Source organism: Eublepharis macularius, chromosome 15 (assembly GCF_028583425.1).
Source record: "Eublepharis macularius isolate TG4126 chromosome 15, MPM_Emac_v1.0, whole genome shotgun sequence".
Lineage (NCBI taxonomy): Eukaryota > Metazoa > Chordata > Lepidosauria > Squamata > Eublepharidae > Eublepharis > Eublepharis macularius.
The window spans coordinates 23,711,575-23,722,617 of NC_072804.1; the positions used below are offsets into that span (position 1 = coordinate 23,711,575).

Genomic DNA, 11,043 nt, shown 5'->3' on the forward strand with positions numbered 1-11,043 from the left:
GGCAGGACTGGGACTCTGTTGGTGCACCAACCACTCTGCTGTCCTGCGGCAATGGCCTGTTAGAATCAGCCCCTTGGAAAGATTTTTCCCCCAGATGTATGAGAAAACTGGTAAATGCTGAGTCAATTTCAAACCATGCTGAAGAAAGTTCACCCATCGCTTCTTTCCAATTACCATGACATTTCATGTGAAATAGTAAAGTTCCTGCCAATTCTCCCACTGAAGGACTACACTGGATCCAGTGGGGCTCAAGACAAAATAGTTTTTGAGGGGATCTGTTTTGTTTTATTGTTTTGAATTAAATTACATTTAAAATGCATTTTTGATTGTTGTACACTACTTGGGTCCCTTCAGGGAGAAAGGTGCCAATCCAAATAAATATTTACGTAAAGTTAACTAGGTAGTTTGTCATTAGTTAGTTAGTTAGTCCCCCTCCCTGCATCAACTGTTGCCATTCCCTGACTCTTTAAGAAGCAGGTGGCTGGGTGGGAAGTTAAAGTAGACCAATATAATAGATAATTTGAATTACCTACATGAGTTATTTCCTCAAGTGGAATTTGGTTTATTATTTTTATTTGGTTGCTCTGATGCATGCACAGATACACTATCTCCATGAGAGGAAATTTTTTTTAGAAAGGGTTACCTTCACATATTAAAATATTAAGGCTCTACAGAAAGATGCCTTTTCCCAGTCCTTTTACCACACAAACAATCATGAACTCCAGGGACCAAGAAAAAGGTTTTTCAGCAAGAACAACCACCTTAAGGCATCCGTAATTATTAAAATGAATGCTTTTAAAAAAAAATCAGTTTACAAGAAATCCTCAAGACAATTGCAAGTACCTAAATATTTCAAATTACGTAAACTGTACTTGGCACTGTGAGATCTGAAAAACATAAATAACAAGACAAAGCATTCCTTGAAAGAAGCCTCCAGCCACAACCACCGCAGTTAATTAGTTAATGAGAGAGCAAAATACCAGCTTGTTCCCTACCCATTAAGTACAGAGCCTCCCTCCAAAAGAAGAAGCTCTTCTTCCAGCAGAAAACAGAGGAGCAAGGCAGAACTTACTTGCCCCAAGCACTAGCCACTGATGACTAATACAGATTACCGTCCAACCACTCTGAAATGTGGGGAGCCTGGCTTAGTAAAGTTCCCAATGTGTACCATGCATAAGAAAGCATGTCAGAGGGGGAAAAATGCACCATGACCAAGCGACCATTAGATAGAAAGCCGTATTACACGGTAAATGGCCCCACCTATAGCAGTTCACAGGAGCCCTGGGCACCCTGCTCAGTAAATTGGAGAAATATGGGCAAGGAACGCTCCCTGAAGCACTCTAGACTGAATCCGATCCATCTGGAGCCTAGAGGAGCTTAGGACCAACTGGAATCAACGATGGATTCCTAAACTCTGGCACACAACACATGCACACACATTTTGAGTTTTGCTCTACCATTAACCACACATTTATATACTACTGCTTTAACTTGCGAATTGCTTTAAAATAGGTCTATTATTTTTCAGACATACAGGATATAAATAATACGTAATAAAATATTGAACTTTCCTAAAGTATATATACTTTACCAAGGGAATAGTAAGTTTTAAACTTCCAGATTTCTTCAAAGGTCCAGAATGTCACCACTATTAAGTGGTCTTCACTATGAATAGACAAGAGCCGGGCAGACAACTCCTAGCAAAGGAAAAAACATTCATATGTCAGTCTAATGGAAAGAACTAGTAAGTCACATTCATAATTAAAGAAAAAGAACCATGATGGAAGCCATTGAACTAGATAGTTCTGATGCATTCGGGGATGGTAGACTGGAGAACAGCCATCTCCTCAAAAAGCAAATGTGTGAAAAGACCATCTTATTTGCTAAATCTGCTGATAAAAATAGTCTCCTGCGTTTCCCCATCTTGGATTATTAATCTATCATACAGTTTATAATTATAAGGAAAAGTTGCATTTAACGGTACGATTTTCTTTAAAAAAAATGATTTAATAGAAAGTGCTTACAAACGCATTCATACACCAGAAAAGAAATGGAAATAGCCACTTAAAAATTTGCTTCCACTTAATTTCCACCTGCTGAAAGCAGCTCTCATGTTCCACAGTCTCCTACATTCTGCTCTGCTCATTCACTGCTTAGCTATCAAGGCCCCGCTGGTATTTCAATATGATGGTGCTTCCATCATGTTTCTTTATCTTTAATTATGAATGTGACTTACTAGTTCTTTTGTATCCATCAGCAAGTTGAGAGGAACAACCATATCAGAGTCAGTGGTATACCAGCCTTTAATAAGACAGAGCTGTGGAAACTCCTATGGCCATATAAGGCTTGTCAACTTTCTTCCATTACACAGCCTGAAAATTCTATTTATCCTAACAAAGTCACTTGTTCCATCATTCAAATACTGGACAGAATAAATCTACACAAAGTATTTAGCCCGGACTGAGGGAAAAAACTGAGACAAAATGGTAAGATATAGACATTTACACAATTAATCCAATCTTGAAAGCTCCTATTTGCGAGGTTCAATTTCTCTTTCTTCTGACTGACATTGTGAAACCCCCACAAATTTTACAGGAATTTTGTCCTAATTTACTTAGAGAAGATCTATAGTATATCAATTGTCAGGAGGTTTCAAAGTTCCCCTCTTAAAGAGGTCCTTGAAGTGAGAGTGAGTTATAGCTAAATGCATATTATGCCCTTAAGCCTTCTAAGGACAATGTCAGCCCTGAAGAAAAACAGCCATGGCCTGCCCAACTAAAACAGAGAAAGCAGCCACTGCAGCAGATCTGGTTATCAAGGGGAATCAGGGAACAGATGAATGACAAAAGAAATATCTTCAGAGGATAAATTCCCATTTTTAAAGGTGGAAGTGTTTGGTTTCTTTGTTTTCTGTTTACAACAATATGACATATCCTGGGACTTGTTACATCACAAAACAGAAAAGGTTAATTTGAAAGATTTTTAGAGGTTATTTTTTCCCTTGCACAATTAAAGAAACTTTGTTGCTGTATGTGCCGATATACACTAGTAGCTAGAGAGCCAGTTTGCTGTAGCAGTTAAGAGCGGCAGGACTCTTTATCTAGAGAACTGGGTTTGATTCTGCACTCCTCCACTTTAAGCCAGCTGGGAGACCTTGGGTCAGTCACAGCTCTTTCAGAGCTCTCTCAGCCCCACCCACCTCACAAGGTGATTGTCATGAGGATAACAACACACTTTGTAAACCGCTCTGAGTGGCTGTTAAGTTGTCCTGAAGGGCGGTATATAATCCAAATGTTGTTATTATTATTAATTTGAAAGCAATTTTATTTTTAGTGAGGGTTTTTAATGACTAACAGAAGTGGCACTCAGCAGTTGCTCCCTTTCACAGAATATTTACTTTTGTCCTAATGTATATATAATTCATCATTTACTTAAAACATAGGAGAAAGAAATTTTAGATCAAAAAAGGCTTGGTTCTAGAGAAGAGCTTTGAGACTATCCATTTTAACTTCTATAGCAGTTAAATATTTGCATGACTATGCATTATTGTATAAACTATGTTAAATAGTTTAGCAGATGCAGAGAGTTTCATTAAATATTAATCTAAACAAGGAACAGTGGTATGATTAAAAATATTATGCAGTGTAAAATTATATGATCAGATACTAAAAATGCAGATGGGTGCAATTCTTCTCAAATTATGAAGTAGTCACCATCAGGTTTATGGTATTTAGACACAAGTATATGGGGATAACTGGATCCATGCTTGCAGGTGGAAGGCTTTGTTTCTCTCTGCCGCACCAAGTGCCTTTGCCAAACTGCAGCTGGTTTGCCAGCTTTGCCTTGTTTTGGAAAAGCAGGATTTGGCCATTGCCCTCCATGCTCTGATCACCAGATCTGCAGTGCACTCCATGTGTGGTTGCATCTGCTGAGGATCAGAAACCTCTGCTGGTGCAAACAGTTGTGTCAAGACCAGGGCCAGATCGAGGGGAGGCAGGGGGGGTAGCCTGCCCCCAGTGCCGCCAAAAATGGGGCGCCGGGAATGGCTGCCAGCCACCGGGAGCGTGCCAGAGCTGGCGGCTTGCGGCACGGAAGGCTGAGCGCAGGGTTGGGAGAACCTCGCCTGCCCAGTCAATGGGACAGCTGGCTTGCCCCATGTGCAGAACCTCCCAGCTCTGCACTCAGCCACCCATGCGGCAAGCCGCCACCACCACCACCAACTCCATGGCGCACTGTGCGCAGGGGTGGCGGGCTTGCCACACGGGTGGCACGGGACAGCGGGGCAGGCGAACCATGCGGAGGGCCTGCTAGCCCTGTGCTCAGCTGCCTACACGGCAAGCCAGCCACCACAGCACATGCTTGCGCTGCCGCCACCAGCTCTGCAGCATACCAGGCGCTGAGGCAGCCGGCTTGCCATGCGTGCGGCACACCTCCCACCCTGCGTGATGACATCATGGAACTGACATCATCGCGCAGCGCTGGGAGTGCACACACAAGCTGTGCACACGTGCGAAGGGTTGGATAAGGGTTGCACCGGGCACCGGCAACCCTAGATCCGGCCCTTGCCAAGATGGTTGACAAATGCCAGCTCCTGGGGAACATCCACTTCAAGTCTTGAGAGCGTTGCCTTTTTTGGCACAATTTATCTTCAAAGCCCTAACCAGTCTGGGAGCAGGTGCTGGTGGACAAAACTGCCGAGTGATTATTGGGGCAGTGGGAATAAATAGACAGATTTCTGTGTTGATTAGCTCTAGAAAAATACTTTTACTACATATCAGGGAAGAGGGTACATTTAGTAAGAAAATAAAGAATAGCTATCTCTATTCATTTTGATGGTTACTACATCTCAACTCTTGTAAGACAGTGACTGAACTAAGAAATGAAGATTTGAAGGAAGACTTAACAAAGAATAATAAAACCTTAGTAATAACATAATAATAACATTCAATTTATATACCGCCCTTCAGGACACCTTAATGCCCGCTCAGAGCAGTTTACAAAGTATGTTACTATTATCCCCACAACAAAACACCCTGTGAGGTGGGTGGGGCTGAGAGAGCTCTGAGAGGGCTGTGACTGACCCAAGGCCTCCCAGCTGGCTTCAAGCGGAGGAGTGGGGAATCAAACCCGGCTCTCCAGAGTCCCGCACTCTTAACCACTACACCAAACTGGTATATGTTGCTAGTTTAGAGTCCCATGCTCTTAACCACTACACCAAACTGGTATATGTTGCTAGTTAATTTCCCCCCAATAAACTAGTTACCCAATAGTGAATCTTAGATCTCTTCATTGAGCATAATACTTGCCCCTTCTCTGGTGGGAACTTTCACTCGAGGACTAAGTGGTTCAATACAAACTAGCTACATGACTAAACAAACAGAACAATAATTTAACTCTTTCATGACTGACACTTGCTAAAATCCCAACACCAGAGCACTCAAAGGATCCACTTGCTCCCATATAAATGAACCCATCAATTAATATTATTTATACTGTTTGAACTGTATTTTTATTGATATTTTTAACCTCCTTAGAAGTCTTTTAAATGAAGGGGTGAGATAATTTTGTAAAAATAAGTACAACTAACTGGCTACTTAGACTGTGCTCATTTGGGATGTTACAGCTAGGTGGGCCATGAATCCTTTCTTAGGATTCTTAGGATCTCAGTTTGACACTGAGAGATCTCTGTCTTTCGGTGCTACACCTCTGAAGATGCCAGTCACAGCTGCTGGCAAAACGTCAGGAACTACAATGCCACGACCACGGCAATACAGCCCAGAAAATCCACAACAATCGTTGTTCTCCGGCCGTGAAAGCTTTCGACAATATAATCCTTTCTTACTTTCCAGGATAGAAACAGTCTGTAATATGCATTAATAGACAGTGGCACACGCCCTCGGCTTCACAAGGCTGACACATGGGATTGTCGTATTGCACGACAAATAGAAACCTTACTTTTGATTAACCATTTGGGTACATAGATCACCAGCAACTTACACCAAACACAGTCCTTGCTTTACTATCATCGTTCTCCAGAAGACGAAGCCGTTCCCTCAGATGTCCCTGCAGCTGAGAGTCAGGAAGGCCAGTCTTGTGTTTCCACATGGTTATCTTCAAGGGTAGAACTAAAAATACAAGCAGTTTTGAGGACTGTGAATATAGACACGTGAAGCTTCCTGACTTGAATCAGACCAGTTTTCTGCCATCCCAAAACACGATGCTGATTTGTTTCTATCCAAATGCACACTCCTATGCGTTAATGTTAGGCAGCTAAACCCAAGCTGAAATGAACAAGCAAGTAAAGCTTGACAGTCTGTGAGAAATGTTCCTAACTGTAATGAACACTTTTGATGGTCCTTGTTGGATGGCAGTATCAGTTACAATGGCGGCTCTCGCTACCAGAAGGGTGTGGGCCGTTTGAGGCCAGTATCAGCACCTGATGGGATTCCCAAAGTTTCAACCACTGTAGTTTGCTGAAGGAATTGGGAAGGAGCTATCTGAACTCAGGTAAGATTCAGAAAGGCATTTCAGGTAGGGTAAACAATAAGGAATTAAGAGCTTCCAAGACCCTACTTAACTGAGAACTGAGCAAAATGAGTTGCCTAATTCTATACTGTGAGAAAGCAGCAGAGCTTAGCAAGGTTGGGGGGTGGGGGAAGGTAATCGATATTACTTAGCATTAGAAAAGTTAATGACTAGGAAAGAGGCTGATTAGAGGAAGCTGGACCCCTACAGTAATGTATGCTTGGCATTAGGAAGCTCTTTGTAACCAAAGGCAGGAGAGTCAAAATGGCAGGAGAGGATGTGTTAAAATACTGGGGACTGAGGAAGAACCATTACCTTGATATGGTGAGGTGGGAAAGTGATCAAATCATGAGGAGAAGTGGGAAGGGATGCTGTGGAAGGGGCCTTGACATTATATTTTTGGGACTACCACCTCTGGGAAATAGCATGACTCCTGTTCAGGAGGGGCCCCCACTTATCATCCTTCCTGCTTTTTGGTGCCTGTCTGAATTGAACAGCGTTTTACTTCCTTAAGCCAAAGTGTTTTTGACACCAGAACTGTAATACATTGTCAAAGTATGAGGAATCGGGATTCCTGTGATGTTGCTATAAGCTTGGCTCATGAGGAATCCTAGCAGGGAGTCAAAGACTGGGGAATCCACTCTCCACCCCCACAGCATAAAGGAGCAAGACTTGGCTTTCTGGAGTGAAGCAAAAAGAAAGCAATAGAAGGGCGATTCCCCCTCAGCTCTTGGCTCTTTAAGGACCCGGTGCGTCATTTGGCATCAAAGAGACGTGGTCAACTTCCAATTGTCATGTTTTTATCTGAGTGGCTTCCATTTTTTATTTCTTCTCCCCAGAAAGCTCCGCCCATCACCCACTGAAGTTGGCAGAGCATCCGATACAGAAGGCAAACAATGGGGACATTAAGATCATGGGATTTATTGTCAACAAACCAGGTTCTTCTAGGATCAACCCCCTTTCATAAAAAAAAAATTACTTCATTTATATACCATTTTTTTCCACAAACCAGCTTACATCATTTTTCTCTCCTCCATTTTTAACTCACAACAAACCCTGTGAGGTAGGTTAGGCTGAGAGGGCGTCACTCAGGAGGCTTCTGTGTTGAGTTGTGGAACTCAGAAAATCTCTCACCCACAATGCATGAAAAAGACAGGTTAAGGCACTGTCTCCATCACCTTTAACATTCGCACCACAAAAGCAGTACATTGAAAACCTTTTATAGATGCTTATGTGTAGATTTCTCTCTGTTATCGTGGAACACACTTCCGATGGAGATCCGGGCCCTGCAAGACCTATTGCAGTTCTGCAGGGCCTGCAAAACAGAGATGTTCCACCAGGCCTTTGGCTGAGAGCCAGCCAACTGTCCCCTTTCCTAACTGCCATGCCCCACTTGCAGCCGCCCTGGGCCGGTACCATGGCTGCGCCCATGGATTTTATAGCAGTTTTACAGTAGCCTGGTATTATTAGAGGTGCCTGGATTTTAAACTGTCCAATTGGTTTTATATTTTTATGTTTTACATTTTATATATTCAGGACTTTTTTTCTGGGAAAAGAGGTGGTGGAACTCAGTGGGTTGCCTGCGGCGAAAATGGTCACATGGCTGGTGGCCCCGCCCCCTGATCTCCAGACAGAGGGGAGTTTAGATTGCCTGGCAATCTAAACTCCCCTCTGTCTGGAGATCAGGGGGCGGGGCCACCAGCCATGTGACCATTTTCAAGAGGTCTCTGAACTCCGTTCTACTGCGTTCCTGCTGAAAAAAAGCCCTGTATATATTTATGTTTTAATTGCATGTTTTCTGTTGTAAGCTTCCCTGAGCCAATTCACTGGGAGGGCGGAGTTGAATAGAATAAATAAATGAATAAATATTACCATATTTTATTTTTATTATGTATGAGGCTGATTTTAATTTTTTTTTCTTTTTTCTCTTTTCAAATAAAATAAGATTTTTTTTAAAAAAAGAAGCAGTACATAACTTTTATGCTTGAGAAAAGGAGGCAATAAACAAATGCCTGTGCTCACGTACAATTTTTCACCTCCTGTGATAGAACCACACTTCCCTTTGGCTTTTCAGCCCCAGTCCAGGGGTGGTCTTTGTCAAAGGATAACAGGGCAGCTGTCTCAGGCCCCACACTGGGTAGGGTCCCAATGACCCACCCCAGAGCCCTACCCCTCAATGAAGGAAAAGCATAAGAGCAGACGGCTGCTGCTACGTCTGGCACTTGGGTGGTAGCATCTCTCACATACATCACACAGGGCATGGGTCACCTCTTGTTTAGCATCAGTTGGGGGGCAGCACTGATTCTGGGACCCCATTCTGGCCTTTTACCCAGGGCCCCAGAATCACGGAGACCGTCCCTGGCTCAGTTTAATGCCCCAGAACAGGAAAGGCCAGGCCACTTGTGGGGTGCGGCTATCTTCCCAAGCCCTGCTCAGTCTTTCCCTGGAAGCTTCTCTTTGGATCAATTAAGGGGCGGGGGCGGGGAGAGGGCAGAGAAGGGGGCACAGGCAAGGCCACTTGCTGGGAATCAAAGCAAAGTCTGACTGTCAAGACTTACAGGGAGACGTGGTGGAAAAGCACCGTCTATACAAGGGGAGCCCAAATTAACCCAAACCTGATGCGAAGCAGCCGGAAAGCAACTTACCCTTCTGCTGCCGCTGCCTGGAAGGGCCCCCTCTGGCGTGGGGGTCTCTGGGGCAACCAGAGGTGGTCTCACCCAGCAACTCTGCTCTAGCTTTTCCCCTGCAGGCAGAAGAGCTCTCTGCAGCAGCCTCGGGGGCGCCAAAGGCTTCCCGCCTTCTTTTGGAGGACTCCATCCCTGGAGAAGAAAAGGTGGGAAGCAACTCATTGGAAAGCCCGGGGGGGGCGTTGGGAAAGTAGGGGGGGGAGATTGCTGGGAGTTGGGGAGGGAGCCCACGAGGGCCTCTGGACCGGGCAGGAGAAGCTATCGGGGGAAGCGACAGGGCGGCAGCAACTCCAAAGGGCCGCTCCGCTGTTTTTCAGAATTGCACAGCCAACAAAATTCTGCTGGGAAAACTAGTCCCGCAATCAAAGCAACCGCGGCACTGACCGACACGCACATCCCTCTCCCCCACCCCCCGCTAACGGGGGGGGCTCCACCCTTATCTTTCCTCTGCCGCTTTTCCAACGCAACTCCCCCCCCCCCTCCATTGACCTACAACTGCTGCACATAAGCTCAGCTATGGGGAAAGGAGCTGCGGGGGTAAAACGCTCGGCGAGGGATTATAAATTCCCCCCGCCCGCTCACACTCCCCGGCCACAAGCGCCGCCTGGGACTCCGAGGGTTAAAGCAGCGCGGGTCTCCCCGGCCTGGGCGCAGCCCCTCGCCGCCCCAACTCGCCTCGGACCTCCCGGGAGAGGAGGCGACGCGTGCAGCGGCCAAGCGAGAAGACCTGCGCCGAGGGCGCTTTCGGAAAGGTCTTTAACGCTGGGGAGGAGAACAGCCCGCCCAACTTTCTTTTTGCACGGGTCCCTTTACGGTTTTTTGAGCCTTTCCCGCTGCAGAAAAAAAGTCCTTCCGCACGCGCTCAGCAAAAGGGTTTGCTCCGCTGCTTCATCGACGCAAGAGCGTGGCGAAGGCGCAGGCGAAGCCGTCCGGACCCGCGCTTACCTGCGCCTCGCTTACCTCCTCCAGCGGCTTCTTGCACTCCCCGCAGGAGAAAGCCGAGCGGCGGGCTGAGGGTGTCCCGGCGGATTTCCGACGCGGCCCTTCCCAGCTGCCCTGTTTTTGTCCGAGCTTTTCCTGTCCCGAGCAGAGGGGAGCCGCCAGCGGGTTGACCATTAACGCAGCTGTTCAGCCAAGGCCGCCTGTCAGGGCCGGCGTCTCCATTGGGTTGGACTTTAGAGCTTCTGGTTGCTGCCAAAGCCAAGAAGAGCCGCCTGGCTCAAGCGTCTGGGCCGTTCATTCAACAAGAGTCAAGACTTATCCTCGGGTTGGGTTGCGGGGCTCAGCTCTTCTTGAATGTGAGGATTTGGTAGGGTTGCCAGCCTCCAGGTAGTGGCTGGAGATCTCCCGGAATTACAACTGGTCTCCAGGCCACAGAGATCTGTTCACCTGAAGAAAATGGCTACTTTGGGGAGGTGGACTCTATGGAATTATGCCATGCCAAGGTCCTTTACCTCCCCCAACCCCACTTTCTACAGGTTTCACCCCCCAGATCTCCTGGAATTTCCCAACTTGGAGCTGGCAACCCTAGGATTTGGTCGTCATTCAAGGCCAAATCATGTGACAGAGCTGCAATTTACTTTTTGAGCTTCTCCACCACCACAGCCCCCCCCCCCCACACACACACTTTATTTCAAAGTAATAGCAGAGGGGTGATGCATTTCATTGGGGAAGTGGCAGTTGGCAGTGCTTAAACCTTACTGTGCCATTTTACCAATCGAATCCCCTCCACTACTGCTACTATTAGCCTACCCGCCCCCCCCTCCCGGCAGTGGAGCAAATAGCACCACATTTTAGATTGGGGAAACAGTGAGGGAAGAAAAGTTTAAAG

General features: G+C 46.0%; 1 protein-coding gene across 4 annotated transcripts in view; it reads right to left on the reverse strand.

Annotated features, from left to right (window-relative positions):
* Positions 1–10,241, reverse strand: part of SH3TC1 (SH3 domain and tetratricopeptide repeats 1) — a 51,911-nt gene extending 41,670 nt beyond the window's left edge. For 3 of the 4 annotated variants that reach the window (XM_054999960.1, XM_054999963.1, XM_054999962.1), the window contains exons 1-4: positions 10,173–10,241; positions 9,171–9,344; positions 5,998–6,125; positions 1,592–1,697 (exon numbers count right to left, since the gene is read on the reverse strand). In XM_054999960.1, coding sequence (XP_054855935.1) covers positions 1,592–1,697; positions 5,998–6,125; positions 9,171–9,342 — 406 coding nt within the window. In that variant the 5' untranslated portion in view covers positions 9,343–9,344; positions 10,173–10,241. Of the gene's footprint in view, positions 1–1,591; positions 1,698–5,997; positions 6,126–9,170; positions 9,345–10,157 lie in introns of all 4 variants that reach the window. The other variant, XM_054999961.1, reaches the window with a different exon arrangement.
* Between the last annotated feature and the right edge of the window lie 802 nt (positions 10,242–11,043).